The 23,565-nt window shown below is 42.1% G+C and overlaps 1 protein-coding gene across 1 annotated transcript in view; it reads right to left on the bottom strand.

Annotated features, from left to right (window-relative positions):
- TBX20 (T-box 20) overlaps window positions 1–23,565 on the bottom strand; it is a 34,913-nt gene that overhangs the window by 9,217 nt on the left and 2,131 nt on the right. The window contains exons 2-6 of the mRNA XM_010582724.1: window positions 23,111–23,345; window positions 21,683–21,847; window positions 16,320–16,428; window positions 10,579–10,737; window positions 6,856–6,932 (exon numbers count right to left, since the gene is read on the bottom strand). Of these exons, the coding sequence (XP_010581026.1) occupies window positions 6,856–6,932; window positions 10,579–10,737; window positions 16,320–16,428; window positions 21,683–21,847; window positions 23,111–23,345 (745 nt within the window). The remainder of the gene's footprint in view (window positions 1–6,855; window positions 6,933–10,578; window positions 10,738–16,319; window positions 16,429–21,682; window positions 21,848–23,110; window positions 23,346–23,565) is intronic.

Here is a 23,565-nt window from a genome sequence, read left to right as displayed (position 1 = left end):
AAAGAGGATGAACTGGATGTAATAGGCAGGCACCCATTCCACTGGGAGCCAGATTCAACCTCCTTTGAAGACAACGTGCAAAAGCCAGACTGCAGTGAGAAAGAACAGCTGGCAGAGCCGGGCGCTCTGAACTCATTATCTTCTGCAGAAGTTACTGTCTCAGGAATGGCTGCAAGAGGCACAAATTTCAGAGTGGAGTTGAGCAACCTGTTAAGTGCTTTCTTTTTCCCCTTACTATCCAAGCGCTAGTTGAGAAAAAAGGTAAGGTTATCCTCAGAATCCGCACCCTATTCCTGGTGGCATGAGGTTTGGTTTTTTCTTACGTTTTTTGTCTTTTTCTTTACAAGACAAATGCAATGTTAATACAAAAAAATTAGCATAAGGAAAATAATAAAATAATAAAACTGACAACTATGTTTCATTCGCCTTTCAGTTCAACACAAAAAAAATACAGAACAGGATAGAAAGTGTATGAATTATCAGTTTACAGCCTGAATGACTTCTTTAGTTCTGCATTTCAAAGGTTTCCTTTTTTTGTAGCTGCCAGTTAGTATGTTTGGAAGAAAGCCCAGATAACAGAAGACATCAGAAGTGAGGTGAGGTGAAGACAGATGGAATAAATGGGCTGAGAAGGCACAAAAATAAACTTGTCGGAAGTTGCACTGTAGTAGTACTTTTTTTTTTTAAGGGAAAAGATGACTAATTTGTCCAAGACGCAAGTGCTAAAAACAAGTCTGTAAAAAAACCCAAAACAACAAAAAAAAACAAATCCAAACAACAACAACAACAAACCCAACACAGCAGGAGGAACAAATATATTTCCATAACAGCAGCTAAGAGTGAACAATAAACACTGTCAGAACCACCGTTCAGATATGACTTAGCCTTCATGTTCCTGTGGCTTTTAGTTGCTATTTTACACATGCACAAACATACAGACATATTAATTTGCTACATACAGTTGCTCTTATACTGATAGATGAATATTACAGGCTGACCATAGGAACTTAATTCAGCTCTGACACAGTACGAACCAAATCCTTGACCAGAACAAAGTAGCTCCATTCCACCGCTTAGACTAACACTGAACCACTTCCAACCAGGGAAGAACCAGGGCCCATCAGACTACATTGGCTCATGTGAGCTGAAGTTTAACTTGGCCCAAAAGCTAATACAGAGCCACCAAACACTTTCACACAAAGTCAAAACTACTGGGCAAGTGCTGGATGGATGCAATACTCTGAGAATACATATGATTTTAAGAAAGAAGGGAAACAAGAATTAAATTCTGAAAAACTAAGTTTTGGTGATTGCAGAAGAAAGAACAAGTGTGTCTCCAAAGTGGTGTTTACTGGCACCCTGATGGCCATTCTGGAAGACCTTTAATATGCATGGAGGTGACGTAGCCTGGCTGAAGCCATGACATGGGAAAAGTAATGACACTTACGAAGAAGGAGCATGAGGTTATTAAATATACCCACTCCACTCCTCTCAACTGCAAATAAAAATAAGAAAAACAGCTATCTTTATACAGGGAATGAAAAAAAAAAGATAAAATTACATTTCTCTTCTCCGACTTGGAAAAAAGCACACACTTGCAAATGTTATATCAAAGCTCTTTCTCTGTATCTTTTTTCACCAACTATAGTGACACACTTAACTCTTAATGTAGCCAACCCCACAGAGCTCCACTTCACCCAGTGACTGCAACCATTTCTTTCTGACTGCCAGGCAGAGGATGAGAGGTGAGGACAGAGCAGTACCGTGAAACTGTACTGGAAAGTCACTGGAAAACTTCCTTGGGGGTGGAAACTGTGGGTCTGATCTGACATCATCCCTTCCCCTTATGCACGCACTACACCTGCACGAGGTGAGTGGAAAACACTAGCAAAATAAAACATTTTTATACCCTTTTGCACAAGTAAAAAGATAGATAACATAATACCTAAGTGGAAAATGAGCCAGGGTGTGAGTGCTTAAAAGCTTGGGAACTGAAGAGGTTTCAGCCAGCATGGAGGGCTTTCTGCTGGGGAAAAGGAACAGTTGCCTGGCTAACAGTAAGCAGAGGCAGACGAACCAGATTTGAAGGGATTGCTTCAGGTGTCTAAATGTAGGCAAGTAGTGCTTTCTACATGTCCTAAGACATCCAAGCCATCTGCAGTGGTCTGGAAGGGATGATGCAGAAAATACAGACAATCCATCTACCCCTCTGGAGTAGCAGCTGGAGGCTGGAGTAACCTCAGCACATCTGGGATGGCACCAGTGGCATTTAGGCACCAGTGTCCCTGGTGTTTCTCCCTAAATTCAGGACTTCACTTCTCCCAACCTAAACATCGGAGATGATCTCCCATGGCTGGTTGCTGACATACGCGGACCGAGAACTAGCTGAGGATAAAGGATCAGCTGGGGAGTTTGACTTGTTGGAGCACTATGACAAAGCTCTACTTAACCATGGACATAGGAGTAGGTCGTAGAGAGTATATATTTCTGCCTGTTGTTAGGGGGCTTTCAAGAGTCAGGGAAGTTCTTCTAGACCAGCAGTAAGCAGTGGGGATAGGGAGGAAGGCAGCTCTGTGGGGTGACCGGGGAAGGGATGGAAGAGAGGACTGCTGCGGACAGCACGTCATTAAGCACATGGCTTTGACTGCTACTTCAACAGGGCAGTGCCCATATCCGGGCATTAGCATCCATTTCACTTACAGCCTTGTCAGCCAGTACAATGTATTTCCACATCTCAGACATGAAGTTCCTCAGGGGAAAATTCAGAATCTGATTACCATGCAAATCCAGCTGGGATGCTGGGATGCAGTTCTCTTACTTCTCCCATCCCCCAATCCTTCCTTTCTCTGCCTAAAAATTACTTGGGTGTGCAGCTGTACTTTTCCATATTGCCTCTTGAAGTATGTATCTACCTCTCAGAAGCATTATTGGACTTTGCAGATGGGTATACTTGCTTAGTTCTCTTTAATAGTTACAAGTCCACACCCTGAACTTGCCTATCATATACTGGATCGAACAGACAAGCAATGTTCAGATCATGATTATGATCTGTCGATTCTTGTTTGATGATTATTTTACAATTCAGTAGTTCTGTGGACTCACACTCTTGAAACGATCACCTTTTTCATTGGATTGTTTGCATGATATTTAATTGTGATGGTTTTATTTATTTACCTATTTTTAAAAGACTAATACTTTACAACAACTCAAAAGATAAATTCAGGCTCAGGATAAAAGAAGTAATCTGTTGGGTTCTGATTTTGCATCCTTTATGGCTCTGGCAGTTTTTTATTAAGGGGAAACATAAAGATATTCCCTTAAAGCCTACCTCCACAGAGTGAATTGCTCATTATAAAACCTGCATTAGTCTTTTTCACGAAGGCTACCATTAAAAAAGGTCATGCTCATCCACATTACTCCATTATGCATCCCACAGTCAACTCCACAGTACGTTAAGCTCCACATTCTGACAATTGCTGCTATATGTTCAGTTTTTCAATCTCAACCACTGTGGGAGCTTTTTTATAATAGAGGAAGTGTAAATACCAAGTAAAAAGATTAAAAGCTGAATCAGCAACTTACCTAAATCACAGTAGCCCCAGAAAAAGTCTGCCCCATTGCCATAAATAGATTACCACAAGTAATGTATGGAAGGAGTTGATTGTGGAAGGAATCTCACATCCTACTGAAAATTCGATGTATACCAAACTTACCAAAGATTTTTTTAGTAGTTAAAAGCTTTGTGTATACAGCTATGAGTACAAGAAAACCGTTGTAAGGTATTTAGACAGGAATAAAACAAAATACAGGCACTTCAATAGCTTTGCTGTTGCCTACCTCCCACCATTTTGCACATTTCACTACCTTTACATATATTATTTTAACTCCATCACATATAACACAAACAGATTTAATCCTAAAGGCATTTGCAGCTTGAATTTCCTACATAAGGATCGTAAATCTAGAATGGGAAGCCTGAAATCATTAAAGTCACATATTTATAAAATCATATTCAATTAGATTAAAAAAGTGCAATTTCTGTCATCATGTCATAAAAAGATGTGTTTTTCTCTCAGATCTACTATAAAGAAAAGCTCCCTATATTGTTACAGATAGAGGCTGTTTTCAATCAGTTACAAGGAGCAATCCAATTACTGGATGGTTTAGTGCAGTAACTGACTCCAGACTAATTTAATTTCTTTAGGTCTCTAAAGATCAATTGATCTGATTTGTTTCCCTCCCCGAAGGCTGTTTAGGAAAAAGCAAGCTTAAATACCTGGAAATGAAATACAAAGCTCTGTACACTTTCACACTACTTAGGTCATTCGGAAAAGCTGGAACTCGCGATAAATGAGCGCTCTCTTGGCCCTAACATCACAGGATTTTTTACAGAAGACCATTAGGATCACCGCACAGCACTGCAGATCATTCATGCATGTGCTGCATGCAGGCCTGCTTAGGAAGCAGTGCATGGAAGGTATTTTTCACAGCTTCTAGATAACTATTCAATTTTCAAGAGCTGTGCAAACATGCATTTGGCCTGCGTAGTCTTTTCCCTGGCAAATAAATATTTTTCTCAGACAGGGATCTTAACTAAGTTTCCAACTAGACTGAGCAAGAGTCATGCTGTACTATTTAATGCATCACCTACCTGTTGTAATGCTTGTCGTGATGGACACCAAGCAAGAAATTCTTCCTGTTGTCGTATCTCACTTTGCTATTTCTTTTGCTTTATATCAGATTTCTTTAAGCAATTTTGCTGGTGCTAAAATGAAATCTATAGAACCAGTGGGCACTTAGAGAATGACATTCTCATCTGCCTGAATACGTTATGCTGGAACTGAATAAAACCCTTGGTATTTCTGGACCATATCAGATAACTTAGGCGATTCTCAAACAGCCTCTTACCAGCCCTCTTGTGTGTCACACTCTTACTATCTCAGTACTTGATGTGTTGTGCAGCAGATTTTGGTGTTTTTTAAATACCATTGATCCCTAATCAGGGCTAAGCTTTCCAATCTAAGTCAAAATAAGTCCTTAACCAAACCTGGACTCTCAAATCCAGAGTTTTAATGTCATTTCAATACTTTTCACCTTCTGTTTCTTGTATTTATTGTAAGTTTCACATTTGGCTACCTTATCTTTCATGGCAATGTTCGTGCCTAGGCTAGGCTGCCTGTCTCAGGCTCTGTTCTTACACTTATCAATAAACAAAAGGGCACTGCAGTTTATGCTCAGCATTTCTGACTCCATGCCATGTGCTGTTATAATAAGATGTCCTCTGAAAAATTCCCTTCATATCCAGCACCACAATAGTCAGTTCATCTGCACCGAGGTAACTAAGTTTTTCTCCCAGCTTATCTATTCAGACTCTCTCAGCCCTTGCAAAGCTGTGTCATTAGATGTCGCCTGTCTGTAAAACAAGGAAACTGAAGGGTGAAAATCAAAGTCTCTTCTCTTCCTACAGGTCCTTCCTGGACTATTTATTGCATACAAACCTGAGCTTTGGATGTTGTTTACCTGTCTGTCAATTTGGCCATTCAGTTCAACACCAAAAAATATACAGAACAGGATATAAAGTGTATGAATTATCAGTTTGCAGCCTGAATGACTTGTGTCATTCTGTCAGTCTGTCAATACAGCAGGTTATGCTACTTTAATTAAATCTGCTTTGTGGGGTTTTTTTCCATTTTCAATGAAGGCTTTCACTTAGGAAGCAATTTTTAACACCTTTGCAAGTGTGTACTGCAGTCCACAAGCTTGCTGTCCCCAAATTACTGTTCTTTTACCCAGTCACTCAAAGGATCACTAATGATCCAGTCACTAGTAAGGTATAAAATATACCACTATTTCCCATCCATGGACCTGCTTAGATTGATGTACTTTTGAAATGCTGTAAAGGCTTTCTCTAGCTGTATGGACATGACTTCATTGAGCAGTTTGTCCCCTATATGCACCCGTGAAAGATGATTCACAGATACATCTGGATATCCCCACACAGGAGCTTGGAGGGTTTTGGCCTCTCCAAACTTTCTTTCATGATTGTGTGCTCATAGGAAAATTTGGATGTGCTATATCCATCTCCATCGAGTTCTCTTCCAGCCTAAAGGATCCAGGCAGCTTAATTTGCTTCATTTGCCAAACTATTTGACACGATATCATAAAAATGTGACGTGCTGGAGAGCTACCAAGAGATTGAAGTTTATTTCCTACTCAACTGCGGGTTAATGCTTCTGTCCCTATGGCAGCAGTTGCTTATAATGAGCTGTACACACACAAAACTCAACAGTTTCCAGATAAAGTTTTCCCCTGATGCAGCCTGCAGTACAATTTTGGTGAAACAAAAATGGCATCTTTGTCATCAGAGGGAGTTATGGGATTCATCCTGATGGCAATAATTGCTGACTTCAGTGTCTGGGACTGCTGAAGTGTATTTTGGGAAGCTCCCCTCCTCTCTTTTCCACTGTGTGGAGCAGTGGGGAGCTATAATGTTTTTCACAGGACCACTGCCCTTGTTTCCCATTGACCCAATTCACAGCCCTCAATAGGATTAAATGGCATGATAAGAAAAAAGCTTTTCATTCTGAAGTTGTAAAACCAACCCTCTCCCCACTTTAAGAAGCCCCCTCAGGAAGATGAATATATCAGCCCCAAGTGGAACAGATGTCAAAACTCAAAACAGCTCTTTCTTCATAAAGTTTATAAGTATTTTTAAAGGAGGTGGAGGAGGCTTACTATATGCAACAAGATAACGTTAAAATGCACAGCTTCTCAGGAGTTGAAAGGATGCTTTTCCTACAAACTCTCTTCTCTTTATCTTATCTGCATGGAAAGTAAACAGAAAGTCCCCATTACCTCTCGATATCAGTGAGTCTGGAAGAGTCCCGGAATCCTTTAGCAAAAGGGTTGCTGTCAATTTTCAACTTGGTTATCTGGAAACACAGAAGGAGCAATGCAACATGAATATAGTGTTAAGGTATTGCAGCATACAAAGTGTTAACCAATCCATCCTCCTGACTTCACTGCTAATTTTATCCATGCTCTTTGTGTGCATGCGTGCTACTCTTGAGATGCTGCAAAGCTGGCGAGACAAACCAGGGTGTAATACACATATGGCAATGCAAAGACTGAAGGGCATAGTGGGCTCAGCCTTCATGTCACCCAAAGCAGGAGGAACCCACCCATGTACAGCATTACTGCTTCCAAATACTTTAACAGCATGAATCAGGTTGTCTTTTCCACAAGCAATGCACAGCACCCTGCTAACATCTGAGCCTCCTAAGTGGAGCTGCACATCACCTAATATGAGCCCAAACTAGGAGCCACTGCCTGCAGACCTGAAGAGTGCTTCAGTTCAGCCCCACTTCTTTTTTTTTTTTTTTTTTTTTTCTGGGATGCAAATGTTCTCAGCCAGACCTACCAGCCATCACATAGGGGCAGTTTAACTGTTTTTCCATGGAAAGAGGCTGAGGAAGGGAAGGAGGGAGGAAAAATATGGGGAGAACTCAGATTTAAAGTGACAGAGCCTGAGTAAAAGGAGTAACCCCATTAAAACCATCACAGTCCTGGAAAACCAGAGATCTTGGAACCAAAACTCTCCTCCCTTCTTCAAATGCAGCTACAAACCTGCCCAGTGCATCCTGTCAGCCTTTCCATTCTGCCAGAGTAACCTGCTGATCAGGGCTCCCCTTAACTTTGCAGTGAAACTTTTCAGGCATAGGTGGTGGCTTCCACTGTGTTTTTTTGGCAGCAGGAAGAAAATATACCATTGCCCTTGTGAAATTTTCTAGCTGTCCAGCCAAATGAGATTTGGTGAATAAAACCTGAGACATCATTGTAACATTCAGATTTTCCAGCCATACTTCTTCCAAGGATTAAAAATAAAACTGTAAGTGGGAGTTAGAGCTTGACAAGGGACAACACAGGACCTGTCCTGCAAGACAGTGAATGCCACCAACTCTAGCTGAAGCCCATGAAAATCAACAGCTCTCAGTGTTTCATACTGAGTGGCTACGTCAGCCTGGCTTTCCTCAAAAAAAGCCTGTATTGAAGAGGCCTCAATCTCATTTGTAATAGCTGGCCCTCGAGACTCAGAAAGAAAAGGGATCTTTTCCAAATCCTCAAACAATCAAATGCTCTCATCAAACAAAGATATTTCAAAATGGGGTGGCTTCTCGTCCAAAATTAAAAGAGGACAACTGAACACAACTTTTCATTCTGAGAAAGAGGTCTTCTGGGAGGGAAACACAGAGAGGGAAGGACAGGCTTACAAAGACAAAACCTGAGTATTTAATACTGGTCTGCAGTATATGAACAATGTGCTGAGCGGCTGCTCCTGTCACTGCCACCCACCTACTTTGCCACTCTTGAGAAACTCGCTGCACCCTGGGGCTGCTGCCTTCCCTGCCCGGCATTTTGGGTCCATACAGGGAAGGGGAAGACCTCTCTGGGCAAGGTCCTTGCTCTGAGGCACCTACGTAGGAGGTGCTGCAACTCACTGGTTCTTCCTGTGGGCTAGTCAAACAGCATGGGACCTCAGTGCTGGCTGAAGGTTTCAGCCTGTCTCCTCACACAGGTAGAACTGGTGGAAACTAGCCTGAACACTAGCCTTGTCACAGGACCTTGCAACAGCTCAGCAAGGTAGTTACAGTCTCATTCTACTCCCAAGGTATCTGTAAGTCCTTGACTCACAGTGGTGTTAGAAAGAGTGGCAGGTTAGTGCCTTATGTACAGTGAGCATTTTTATGGCAGCATTCTGAAAACTACCTTGAAAAAAGACAAGCTCTAACTAGTTCCACTGACTTAGATCACCAACACACCAAGCCAACTGCACTGCAGAATAATAAGGATGTCTATTCATCTCTTGAGCATATTTTCACCAATCAAACTTCCATTTTCCTAATATTAAAGATTTGGTATGACATCACAAGAGAAACTTTTTTTATCCACCGAAGCCAGATGAGACTCACAATCATTTATGGCCATATTTTTCCTGAGAGACTGTCTTACAAACAATCAGAGAACATCTGCTAGAAAGCATCTTAAAATGAAACCTGACCTACAATTCAACTCTGTGGCAGTGGTTTGACTGTCTGAATAAATGCATGCCCTTTAAATCTTAAATTATGAGATAGTTTGTTGAAAGTGTAATGTATTTAGCTTTTATCTAATAACCTCCAGAAATGTAATCAATCCCTCCTTAAAACAGTTCCGAAAGAAATGGCAAAAATGAAAAAAGGCTCCATTTTCATTAGTCATAAATAAAATGACAGCATCAACCTCTAGGGGTTCCGGAGATGTTCCATTGAGAAATTTTGCAGGACTCAATGTATGTGCTTTGGGAAGGTTAGTTTAGAAACATCTCTGGTGTAAGTATCATCAGTAAACACAAATCCATCTTACAGAAATAAATTCCAGGTTTAGCTGGTTTTGTGCCTGTTACTATTTTGCTGGTTTCTACAGAAAGTTACATGGAAAAATCTAACCACGTGTCCGAACATTATATTCTTGAGACTGCCAGGTACTGAATGTATTTTCTACAGCATTCAGATACAAACCTGAGTTTCAAATCCATACATTCTGCTATTAAAGCCCTAAAGTGGGATGTGGGGTCTGTCATAAGGACTGGCATAATACTACCAGTATTATCTTCACAGCTTCCTTGGCCGCCTATGCAGTAGTTTCATTTTATTCAGAGCATTTAGAAATTAGTTACTTTTGCTTCATATTAACAAATGCAGACTTCTTTAAATAATCCAGCAGGTACATTAACTCTGTGATGCTGCCTGCCCACATGTTTGGACAGTACTTGTATTTTTCTTAACTTGGGGGAATTAGAAAGGGAAAGAGGTATTTTTTTTAAGCACCATAGTCATTAAGCCCTTAAAGCACACTCTGAATCACACTGAAGCCAACAATCTATTTCCACTGACTTAAATATTAAAGCCCTATCCACCATCAAGCAGAGCCTCTGCTCTCCGATTGTTTATATACTTCCTAAAATTACTCATTAGCAATCCATTGTTATGATTTCCTCCATTTTGTATATATTATTCACTGGCATGCAAATTGAAATTCGAACATCTGGATGTAATCTGGGCAGCCTCTGAAAAGCATATCTCTGAGTGATTTCCCTTACGTTTGAGCCTTACAGCTTAATTAGTCAACTTTTTCAGCCCATGAAATCATCATGTGCAAACCAGAGTATCTCTCAGCTAACAGCTTGTGGAGTGAAAGATCACGGCAAGAACGAACAGCTCCTTAATGAGCTATAATTAGAAAAGCACTGAATGACAATATGAAAACAGCTTTGTATAGACAGAAGGGAAGACAAATGAAAGCCTCTTTCATGCCATCTTTGCTCCCATGCATAATCCTCATGGCTCTTTGAAGTTAGTAGTACTATCCATACACACAAGAATTACTCCTGAACATGGATTAGATTGGGCATGGTCACTACAGACATTGGCATGGAAAGGTAGGTTATATCAGAAAGTTTCCTAGTTTAGATTGAGGAAAAGAAAGTTTTCAGCAGGTTGGAATTTAGTTCAATCGATGGAAATTAGCAACTGTACTCACCAGTTGATTCTGGTAGGCGGTAACAGCGGTAAAAACTGTTTCTGGAAAGATAAATGTCCTGAACTCTTCCGATTTCAGATTTAGCAAAGAAGCTGTGTGATCCTTCTTCTTAATAATGTGGACCCTTGGCTGGTACTTGTGCATGGAGTTCAAAATGATCTGCAAGAAAGAGTGACAAGGCACTGTCCTGAGAGGGAGGTTAACAGGACCCTCGAAGGCTATAAAACCGTAGGGGGGGGGGAAGATCTAATTAACACTGCAGGGGAGACATCTGAGAGCTAACTAGCCAGGGGCTGATTTTCAGAGCAAACTCTCCAGCTCCTTCAGGCAGTTCCAGACAATGAAGGTGGAAAAGCAGGCATCCCAGGAGCTAGTTTCCTCTCCCTCCTACACAACTGTTGAGCACATGCTTTTTGAAGCATAGATACCTGTTCCTGCAGGTGAGGTGTTTTACATAAGAATTTGTTATTGCTAGCATGTGCCCCAGTTTGCAGGTGTCAGCTGCAAATGTAAATATGTAACACTTGAAAGCTCATGACCAAGAATCCACACTTGCAAAAATGTACAGGTGCAGAATGAAAACAGCCAGGAACCCCTCAAAAAAACCAGAAGAAAATAAAACCCAACCAGAAAACCACCACCACTGGCATCACAAACCAGCTGACCAAAACCAAAACTCCCCAGATCCTTCTACTGTGGCAAACCTTTAAAGCAAACTACTTTGTAGATGCTCTTCACCACAGACTACCAAAAATTAGGGCAAGGAGGGAAACCAGTACAGAACCCCCAGATAACCAGGGTTTGCTATTTTATCCTCCTTAATAATTGTTTGCAAGCTCCCCAAACAATTCTAAACCTAATGTACCAAGTAACCAATTTCAACATTCACCGGAGTCAAACCAAGAGTCCCATTTGCTTCAGTTACCACTGGCTGGAGGCTTGTTTGGCTGTCTGTAACCACAGTATTACAATATAAGAATTAAATACAGAGCTCGGCTTGCACCAGTCCTTGTTTTGGATATAATCACAGTCACAAGACTAAACTGGCAATGGTGTGGGTGGTTCTATTTTGCAGGGGCCATAACGACGTTACAGTCAGCTCTGTACATCTGGAATAGCTAATGTGCATTCCTCAGGAAGCGTTAACTTCAGCTGAAACACAGCAGAAGTGGTGCAGTGTTTCATGCTAACTCAGTCAATGAGAAAGGTTGCACGTCGCATTGGAGTGGAGAGCTTAGAGACAGCTTTGTCATGGCTAAAATTTCCATCAGCGTTTTCTTCGCTGCTCCTTCAGGTCCAAACATTGCTAAGACTCGCACTGTGACTTTGTGGGGGGCACACAGCAACAAGAAAGTCATTACAGTGATGGGGAACCATTGTCCTGAAAATGTTGCGTGTCTGCTTTTACTAGCTCATGTCCTTTCTCAAATCACTTCACCATTTTATGTATACACACACACAACGACCATTGACCTTGCCTTTAACATCCTTAGCACTTTTCCCTCTCTTTGTAAAATTTTGTCCTACCATCCTAGTCACTTGGGCTGCTCTAAGCAGCTGGAAATGACATTTTAAAGGACAGTGTGCAGATGGTGATGAGCTTACTGAAGGGTTGGCCCACAGAGCTCAGCGCTTCCCATTGCCTTTCATGGCCGCAATATTCACACCAAGGCATTACATCTGAGCAGCAGCCAAGTGGGAGGAGGAAAAAGCCGTGACAGAGCAGCTCCCACACATGCCCTTTCCTTTCACTCCTCTATGAATGCAAACTGTAATAAAGAAACTCAATTTCTCAAACAAGACCGCATAATCCTTTATGAAAGTTTCCTGAAACCAGAAGTGCACATGGATGACATCCCCTGCCACGATGCTCTACCCTACACATTCCCACCAGAGGCAAGTCGGGTCATTCAGCTACAAAACAAGTACTGAATGTAGTCAGGAGGTCACAAAAGACCCAAAGCCAAGGTTAAGGCCACTATTTCCTTTTTGTGTGGGTGTGTGTATGTAGTGCTCTATCTGCATCCCCACACAGGCTGCCAACGTTACAGTACTGGCTGATACTAAAGTCTGCAGGATACTGCACAAAGGTACCCCTTAATATCCATGCAACTTCTTACATTAGGACCATTGAAACAGTCTAAAGGAGTTACATACACAGGGTGCATCTCCCGAAGTAGCCCTTGAGAGTGGTCTCAGAGTCCAAGCAGTCCCCTACCTGCATGGTGTAGCTATCAGAAAATCCCTGATGCCAGCTCTGCGATATTCGTGCTGGTGTGCCCCAAGGGAAACAGCAGGTGCGCATATACTTACAGTAGCCCCCTGGCACATGCTTACCAGCAGTACAGCGTGGTCACAGGCCGCCAGCCATCCTTCGTGCTGACAGCCTGCAGCAGGGGAGATGACCAGGATCCGTCCTTATGGGATCCTGTTTGCTGTAAGGTCAGGCAGGTTTGTAGGCATCTGGCTCCCACTGGCTACAGGCTGGTCACCAGAGGCAATCTGGATGCCAGCTGCAAAACCCTTGAGGTGGCTTTGAATTCAGGAACTATGCTGTGAATGCGACTTCCATATTCACCGAAGAAGAGTGTTACCAGGCAAAGTTTGCTTTCTAAAAGCAGGGAGGTTCCTAACTTCTGCCAGGTTGACTTTAAATAAACCCCCTGGGCATAACTCCTTGTGGCTGTTCTGAAACCCCTGCTTTCACAGTTATTTGTTGGCCACATTCACACCTTTGTGTTTGCTTTTGCAAACTTTCATGTGTTTGAGTTTTGCTGCCATAAATGCCAGAAAAGCAATTACGATAATATATACAGTCATGGTTCACCTCACCATAAACCAGAAATTATGCCACCCCAACTAAATGCAACCGAAATTCCTAAAAGAAGCAGTCTGTGTGAAATCTGGAAAAAAAATCACGTTCATAAATGTTCCATGACCAGAAAAATGGGAATTACTTGCTCAGCTGTAAAAATCCAGAGATGGGAGCCATTTCCTTCCTCTGGTAAGGAGATCTGAAAGTGTTTCCATGGAGCAAGCCGTATGTCATGCACACAGAGATAAGGCTTCTGCCTGATGCTGGGGGAGAATATGTGCATAGCTATGGGGTTATGTATGCTGTTGAGGATACACAAGCAGAGATGCTTGCCAACTCCAAAAGTCTCAGAATAAGAGAAAACAAACAAATGCTAGCACAAACAAATGCCTCTCTTCTCTTCAGATTCCTTTTCAGGAAATGAACCACCCTACAAATAAAATACCACAATTACCTTAACAACCAAAACTGTCTTCTGGAGGATGGAGAAAGCAAGCAACTAGAACAAACTGGACTCAGGTTGGATCCAGCTTCTCTACCTATAACTAGTACTTAAAGGCATCTTTTAGATCATTAAAACTGCCTTGGGAACCAACATGCCTTATCAAACACAACTGAGATTTTAGCAGGTCAATTAAAAACTTTTTTTTTTCAGTGAGGAAGGGCTCTTTCAAACTGAAGGGAGAGGTTGCAGGAAGCATTTCGATTCTCCCCTTCTCTTAGTACACAAGAGCTCAGAAATGCTGTTGACCATGGCACAGTGAGTCCTCCTTAAAGGCTCCAGAGAATGAGTTTCTTTCTTAATTCTACTGAGCACCCAATGATGGTACTTACATAGCTTCAATAAGGCAGCACATAAAACCTGACACCCTAATTTGGAACATAAAACCCCACAAAATATTAAAAAAGGGAGTGCTCCGCGAAGGCATAAACACCTGCCATGCAAATCTCAACATGGGATCAAGCCTTCGGGGCTTATTCTTCTTAACTGAACATGCAAAACTTTCCATCGACTTCAGCTGTCCAAAGCCTTCACGTACAGAATGGGATCCACCTCCGCTGCTTCATGGAAAGTTAATTGGGAGGCTGTATCTCAAACCCTACAGATCATTTTCTCCCACTGCCTGTATTTGAGACAATTACGTCTTCTTGCTCTGTCACATGTCTCTGTTCCCGACAGCTTCTCAGACCTACTTCATTTTTATACTCGTCTGGGCTTCTGGGAACTGGACTGCTCCTAACTAGTTTGCAATATACTGCTGCGAGCCCTTTATTAGAGGCACACATGGCCCCTGTTATGATGAAAAATGCTTCTTTTTAAATGCTCACATATACTGCTCTATCATCACTCAGTGATAGAGCCCACAAATCTTCAGCTTTGCCCTTCTACACATTATGAAATAAAAGAGAGAAGGAAAAAAAAGAAGACATTCTCCGCTAGTCAGGAGAGGAACAACGGTGGGAACCAGATTCAAGAAAAATATACCCACAGACAGATCTTTACAAAGAACAACACAGAGGCATCTATCTGGGCTTTCTTTCCTTTTCTGGTTTTTTTAAACTACTTTTGTTGTTGTTTCTGGGATGTATTTTGAATGATCATGGCTGTGGTTCAATTCTTAGGTCTTGAAATGAGTAAAAATTCTCTTGCAGATGAGAAGCATTTGCAGAGAACACAGGTCAGACAAACGGCCACTGTCTCACACAGTCCAAACAGGCAATAAATGCCACACTAGGGGAGGGATTTCTGACACCGTGTATACCACAATTGTTCAGCTTTACAGGTTAGTTATGCCTACATGTGCTTCAGCATTCAAAATCACTCTTCTCTTCCTGACACCTCGTTTACTAACACTGCCTTTACACTCACTCTTCTTAACTGCCCCGTTCTCAGCCAACAACCCTTTCAGATCCATCCCCTTGCTCCTTCATTCTTCCCCTGGAGAATCACCGAGCCCAGAGAAAATTCTTTTAGCTCTTCTTTTGCAATCTGGAGGCACTACCAAGCCATTCCTGCACTTTACGGCCACTTTTGGGGGAGGGCACAGGACAGACAACACTTTTTCTTACCACCTACCATTAGACAGTCAGGTAGCTAAAGGGGTTGCCCCCGCTGATGGAGCATAGTGGGAGCCCATGGCCAGCAGCTCTGCATCCTATTTACCAGCTTCCAGCCGCAGGGCTTGTGACAACAAACTGGTACTGATTAGGGCAGGGACCTGTTTCCTTTAGAGGCCCAAGCCCACCCTGTGGCACCTTAACTTGCAGATAGCCTACAGTTATTTCAAGGGCAGCTGAAGCACACTTATTTTTATAATTCAACAGCCTTTGTTTTGGTGTCGCACCAGTATTTTCTGCTGACTCTGTGCCCATGCTGCATTGAGTCTGGGAGTAAAAGAGCCCCTATTGAAGGACCCAACCCCAAGAGGTTGCCTGTAATGAGAGGGAGCTTCCAAGCACACATGGAAAAGCATGTGAGCTTGCTAAACAGTGCATGTGGCAGAGTGTACACTGCCATGTCACAGCAAAATGTGGGCAGAAGCATGACAAAAAGCTCCCCTCCTTCCCTTCCCTCCCATACTTTGATGCTCCACTCCACCCTGAACTTCTCTCCCCAATGGATGTGCTGCCTCTGATGGCCAAAGGAGCATAATTTGAACGCTTGTGTTGACCTGGGCTCTATGTTATGAAAAGTGAAAAAACCTCATTTCTGAAGTCACTCGTTTCTCGTCAGCAGAGATTAGAACCCAACACGTTAAAGCTTCACATAGCATCCTCCTCCACTGCGGTACAAAGGGCCAGCCAAGAAAGGTGTAACGTGGGGTCCATGGCAGACTTTCCCCATCGCAGCCTCTCGCCCGCAAGCTCAGCCCTATGGCACAAGCGAGTGATTCCTTTACCCTTTCCCACCAGGAGAGCTACTCACGTGGCCATGCTGATCCAGCTCGTTGTTGGTGAGTTTGACTTTTTCGAAGGACACCATCTGCTTCAGCAGTTGCTCTCCCGTGAATGGGGAGTCAGGGTGCACATACAACCTAAAAAAGACAGGGAAAAGGCCTACTCATAAAAAAAATCTCACCTCTCGGCTTGCGCATGGGCACCACATCTGTATGCAATTAAAAAGCCCGTAATATCTTGCTTTTGGGGTATGCGGTGGTTTCACAGGCATGGATTTCCTGAGAGCTTAGGGTAATACAGATCTACTACTCAAACAAGACACAAGCTCCCCCAAAGTAATGAACACCTGAAATACGACCATTAATGAAAGACAGTAAAGCAGATGACTTGAGTTGTTTAATTCACTGGGACGTAATGAAGAATCCTGTGTCAGAGTGCTAGATTGCTCTCTAACCATACCTATTATTTTATCTAATTATCTAAAATGGAGACTTAACTAACATTCACCGTTGTGTCTTTTCCCAAATGAAAAATTGATCATGTCTTTGCCCCCAGCTGTACTAACAAGCACTTAAAATAACAATGACTACAGCTCCGAGAGAAAAAACATAGTGTCATTAGAGAGATAATGGGGGAATGTAGATAAAAATGCATTTTTCTTTATATGTAACATTAAGCTGTGATAATGATTTTAACCTGCACTCAATCACACATTAGCTGCGGTGACATCTGTTTATAAGAGGTTGAAGGCTGCAGTCCAGCACAGCGGTCTGACGTGAAAAATTAATTGCAGCTCTGTAATTAACAACCCACCACTTGGGAAATTAAGCAGAAGAAAAGGAAGCACAGAAGACATGTAGATACAATGATATATACATTATGACTAGACTAATTACAAGTGCCAGGCTATTTAAAAACAGTGATTTTATAGGAATAATGTATTGCTGAAAATGATTTAACTAACTCAAACGTTCTTTTGTGATAGTGAATTAAGAGCTGAACTAGACCTTCAGCTAGTGAAAACCAGACCTGTTCTGCTTTTGCCAGTGTTGGTTATCACTCGCTGAGGGCTTGGCTCTCATTTTGGGTGATGTCTTTGGACACACAGATGGATTTCTTCCATTAGGTGGGTGGGGCAGCGCTGAGATGCTGGGTTAGAAAGATAAACATTTGCTGTTGTTGTTGAGCTCCGGTCTTGGTTAGGCAAGAGGAGAATGGAAAAACCACTGAATGATGGGGCGTAACACTTTGATAGACTATGCTGATCCCTAATCAAGGAATGCCTGTACTAGAGACTCCGGGGAGCACAGCTTTGTTGCTCAAAGAGGAAGGAGATTTGATCCTGCACTCTCCAGTTTTGCCAGCATAATCCCCAAGACACAGTGAAACTAAAGTTTTACCAGCACAGCTTGCTTCAGATGTGGAGGATGTTTTCCTTACATTGATCCAAAGCACAGCTTGGCTGGTATAGCTATGTCCACGGGAGGGATGCTGAGCCAGGGTTCCTGTCACAATAAAATATTCCTAGCATACAAGCATCCTCACTGCTATCGACTCTGCTGATTGCACTGCAAGGCTCATGAAAAATTATGATGTATCTGAAAACCCAAGACCTGGAATCCTGTTACGTCAAAAGAATTTTACTTCTCATGAAAATTAACTTTGCCTTCATATAAAAAGCTGTGAAAATCTCAATCTTTAGAGCCTTGAATTAGAGAAGGCAAAACAAAGAGTCCTAAACATGTCCTGCAAGCTTTCAGCTAGTCTTGTGATTTTTTTTTTTTTTTTTGAGCCCCACTTCTAATTTTGAATGTCTGGATAGCTAATAATGTTTACTGTGATCACAGAGTGTCAGGCTGAGCAAGGTTTGGCTAATTGGGACCAAAAAGCTGAACTATTTCAAATGTGTGCTGGGGAATGAGTAAAGATCTTCATGTGTCTAAAAGCTGAGCACAATCGTTTTACACCATAGGCGGTTAATGCTTGGCACAGCTCTCAAACTGCGAAGTGCCTGGATGTCAGCGGAGTGCTAACGGGAAAGTCACTGAAGGATGGGCACCTGAATATCAGTTACATAAATGTATTAATAGACCCTGCTTTTCTTTACTGATTTGCTACGCGCTGTCAATCCCACTGCAACACGTGGTCCCACCTGGTGAACTACACTTATCCGCACACTTCTCCTATGGCCTGAGCTTGTACACCTTGGAGAAGAAGGCTGAAAACTAGACATATAGCCCTCTGAAGCAGAAGTCATCAAGAAGATTGTGAGCAAACGGGTTAGAGAAATAAACGTGCACACTCCAGCGCAGCACACAAGGCTCCCCCAGCAGTTTGCCAGGGGCTCTGCTGCCCATGGCCGGCCAGACACCAGGAGCTTCTCGCTTCAATTCACAAAGGCTTTAGGAGCCATATTTGGATGTGAATTTCCTCCACAGTATATAGTGTTTCATGATATATGTGAGGTTTGGGTACTGCTTCCTTCTGGCATATTTTGGAATGCGACACTGCTCTCCTATTTAGTTTAACAGTTGGTCTGGACCTACAAGCCCTGTGCATGCTGCTTTTAATTACCTTAATGTCTTGAATAATTTGCAAAATATACCTTTTAAATGTTTCCTACCTAGAGTTCTCTGTAAGCACATAAAAACTAACTTCATTAAACAAATGACTGTAGCCAAATACAGTAAAAAAAAAAAAATTTAAAAAAAAAAAGACAGACTTTTGAACAAAAGAAAGCAGGTGAAAAAGGAAGAAGAGCAAATAAAGGTGCATGCTGAAACTTATTAAACTGATGTTTCACACAGTCTTAGCAATTTAGAAGAACAAACATAAAATATCCCATAGGAATTCTCTCCCCAGATAGCACTTCAGAAGATTTACAAAAGACTCTCTGAAAAGTATTTTTATTTAAGTGTTTGTTGCAACATAAACTTGTCTTAAACATTGACAGTAGGAAGACAGGGATAAAACTGGTTTTTACAGAAAGTTCCCTGAAGGGCTAATCTTTCAAACAGAATCACAGAATACTTATTAATTTGGGGGAAAAAAAAAGCTGTCTTATAGTTGAAAGTTATTTTTATAATGGAAAGAGCAAAACATTTAACGGGTTCGATCCTGCAAAGTCTTACACCCATGCACAAGATGACTCCTGAGTAATTCCCCTGATGCCATCGTGCCTATGCAGATGCAGGCAGTGATGTGCGTGGGGAGTCAGCACCTTGGCACCAGTGTCCAGATGCTAAGTGCACATATGCCCCTCGCTGACACTCCTCAAGTAAGGAGAGCTAAAACAGTGAGTTTGGAGGACAAGAAATTGTAACTTCATTAAGGGCTCCTGTTACTGGAGCAAGATCAAACCCGTTTCAAGATGGGAGGAGTACTACTTTTAATCTGTTTGAGCAAGACTGAGGTATCCCACCTCAAAAGATGCATTAATGCTTCAGAAAAAGCAATAGTAATGCAAATGTCAGCACGCTGAACCTCTTGACATCCTTTTTCTCACCAAACAGGAGCATAAAAAGGAGAAAGTGCATAAATGTATTTGTAAGTCCCCTTCATACAAAGAAAAAGTAATCTGTGCCTGTGCTATGATCAATGGTCTTTTGGTTAAGCATCCTGAAAACAAAACATGAAAGGTATACATTTACACACAGGGGCAAAACATCCTGAAAACATCCCGAAAATGAAACAGCACAGATATACATTTGTGCAGAGGGGCACTGATCTGATGGGGACCTTAAAGAGCTACCACAGTATGATGATAATAAACTCCAAGGAGGTTTGGCCCCAGCTCTAAAACACTCAGTAGGGCGGCTGCTAATTATTCCAAGGATCAATGTCTTGCCTTATATTCTTGTATTTCTTCATTGAACTAGTCTATGCCAGTGTAAATTAGCAATCTGTTTAAAGGTATTCCAAAAGGCACTTGAACAGAAAAATAAGAAGGGGAGAACCCTGCCTTAAAACTATTTCTGTCCTTCCCTTATTTCTTCTTTTGATGCTGACTCCTTTGGAGCAGGATCCACATTTTTTCTTTGGGTTTTGATCAGTGCCCATTACAATACGTCAAATGAAGCCCTCAGACGTTAACCACCACATTGCAAGAAGGAGTTTTTGGCCATGAAAACAAAGCCAACATAACTCCTAGGTTGCTGTCTTTAATCACAGCTTCTCTGCATGCACTTTTTGTTTGTTTACTTCCCTGAGCCGCCTTCCAGAGATCAGCAGTCAGCAAGCTTTCAGTGAACTGTTTATATGAGGAAAGTGTGCAGGATTCGGTCCCTATACTCACACACACACAAAAATGTGCTTCCATTTCTTGCATTTCACTTCTAATTTCTGTCCCTGTAATAAGCAAGTTCTTAACGCTGGGCTGAGCCACCTGGAGCGGATCTGTGTGCCTGTGTGGAGCCCCCCACGAAAAGTTTCTTTGAAGCCAGAGAGGCATTCATGTTATTTCCATATCTCTGGCTCTGACTCAGCAAAGTCGTTCGACATGTGCTTCAGTCTTAACTGGACTTGGGGACTTAAGTATCTACTGAAGTGCCGGGCTGAATACAGTGAAGTGTGGGTCTCTGCTGAAGTGCCCTCCTACCATACAGCCTAGTGCTGCAGCCTCAGCTTCCCAATGCTGCAAGGAGTCTGTCATTAATTACATTAACAGAATGATTTTAGAAATTAGTTTTCTACAGCATTTTGTTTCTGTATTGAAAGGCGGGGGGGGGACACAGATTTAGATTCACTTATTTTTTCCTAATGTCTCGGAAAATGTCATGATTTCTTAACAGAAAAAAATAAATCTCTGTGCTGTAGAACTGATCAATACTTTGCCTGCTATCTAAGAGGTGACTAAAAGCAAGGATAAAATCATCCGTTAGCAAATGCTGGATATGTTATCAAGAAATAATATCAGTTCAAGCATAAACAGCACTGAACTGTAATGTAGTATTTCTACTTGGACTTGGCTGGTGGTGCTTGGATTGCTTTAAATTACGAGGTCAAATGCTGGGGGTGGGGGGCAAACCCAAAAGAAAAATCAATATCTTTTTTTTTTTTTAAGCTTTCTTATCTGAATTGAGGCAAACTACATTTAAAATACATACATACATACATACATACATATATATATAAAAGGGCATTTAGCCAAACCCTGCATGGTTGGAACGTTCAGTATAAATCAAGCCTCAAGCAGAGGTTTGAGGCCCGATTCTGCATCACAGAAATTAATCAGAGTTTTGCAAACAACTTTGTTGAGCATGGACACAAAGTCTCAGAACACTGTTTGCAAACAGTATGGAAAGATTAATAGCAGGTATTTCTTGAAGGAAAAAAGAAAAAGAAAAAAAAGTAAAGTAAGTAAAAGAAAGACCAGCAGTAAAATCTACATACCTTGCAGGGAGTGGAGGGTCAGCTTTTCCAGCCACTAACCAGGAAGACCTGTGGTAGGCATATCTGTATCTTTTATTGTCCACAGGAACTATATCCATTAACACAATGTACTTGGCTTCAGGATCCACTCCAGAGAAGGAAACCCTGATCGTAGGAAACATTCTCCTGAAATAAAGGCAAATCAGAAAATAAATACATGGATGGAGAACAGAAATAAGAGAGCTTCTGAAAAGCTGCTAAAAGTAAGAATTGAATTTAAACTACCTGAAAAAAAAAATAAATAAAGCATCTATTGGTTCTGCTTTAGCATGACAGAAGTTAAATCCTGTGTATCTCCCTCATACAGACAGAAATTGCAGCTTGCATTCAGAACGATTTTTTGGAAGCAAAAAAAGCAAAAATGGTAAAAGTGAAAGAGTAAAGGAGAAATGTGCTTTTTGGCTGTTAGTTAAAAGGACACTACGATTTCAGAAAATAGTCATACCTAAGGTACATAAATCCTTAGAAATGTGGATTTTTTTAATGGGATCCATAGAAGTGTTAGGGAAATATTGCAGAAGTTATTTCTGTTAATATTCTCACATATTTTACATGCATGTTCTTTTAAGCCTGCTCAGGATATTTCTGAGGGGATTTTCAAACGTAAACTTTCCTTTCTTCACTTAAATTTTGACAAAACACAACTTTAAAATGTAAGGTTTTGCCATAGACCAGAAATAACTAACTTTAAACAGTTTAAAATTTTGAACTCCGGATTGTAGATTTTATACGTACTTTTTAAAATATTTTTTTATAGCACTTGCTGGAAGAGCTTGTTAATAAAAAAAAAATAGGCAGGGAACTACATTAATAACAAGTAACTTTGGGGATTACAAAACCCGACAAGACACTGGGCTCCTCCGGACTGCCCAAACCCTAAAAGCCTTACTGAAGAAACAACATGGTGTGAGGTGACGAGAAAGCCTGGGATTCTTTTGCACATTTTTGCAACTCAGAGAAAAGAAAACCAAACCGAACCGAGCCCTGACTGAATGATTTCCCCACGACCGCCCTATTTCCCTCTGTCTGTACCCACCCAGCCCCGCAAAAATCACCGCACCACACAAAGCAGCTTTTAGCTACGGACCAAATTATTAGGGAAACTATATTTCTACCCAGCTCCTGGGACACCGCCCCTCCCCGCCTCCGGGTTGATTTGAGCCGGCCGCTTCTCCCTCTGCCCCCCGCTCGCCTCCGCGCACAGCGCAGCACCCGCCGAGGGGCTGCTGACCTCCGCGGCGGCAATTAAGGGGCTTCACCCTCCTCCTCTTCCCCTTAGGCCATCCGCGATGCTCTCCTAAAATAGAAACTGTGGGGATTTTGTGTGTTTTGCCTTTTTTTTCCACACACACCGCCCCTCCAAACCCACTTTTAGAAAGAAAGCCTTACCTCCCGGATTTGGTGATGATCATCTCAGTTCCCAGTTCGTGAAACTTGTCCCAGAGCTCTTTGGTCTCCAGGCTGCAGGAAATTTTGGCCATCTCCTCGCTGGGGATGATGGGGCTGGTGGGGATGAGGGGCTCGGTGCACAGGGATGAAGGGCTGGTGCTAAAATCCCCGTGAGGGTCCAGGCTGGATAAGTCACTCAAAGGCTGGGCGCAAGAGGATTTCTCAACGAATTGTTCTGCGGGATTTGGTTGGTTGGTTTGGGATTTGGTTGGTTTTTGGTTTGTTTTTTTTTTTTTTCAGGAAAAAAAAAGAGAGAGGGGATTCAGCCAGGACGAGAAAAACTATTTTCCAAACAAAAAAAAGGAGGGGGAGGGTGTGCATTTGTCGCTCAGCTGCCCCCCCCCCCCCCCCCCCCCCCCCCCCCCCCCCCCCACCCCCCGCCCCCTCCCGCGCCC

This window comes from Haliaeetus leucocephalus, unplaced genomic scaffold (assembly GCF_000737465.1).
Source record: "Haliaeetus leucocephalus isolate CR32 unplaced genomic scaffold, Haliaeetus_leucocephalus-4.0 Scaffold83, whole genome shotgun sequence".
In the NCBI taxonomy this organism is placed as follows: domain Eukaryota; kingdom Metazoa; phylum Chordata; class Aves; order Accipitriformes; family Accipitridae; genus Haliaeetus; species Haliaeetus leucocephalus.
This window is presented reverse-complemented; position numbering and strand designations above follow the sequence as displayed.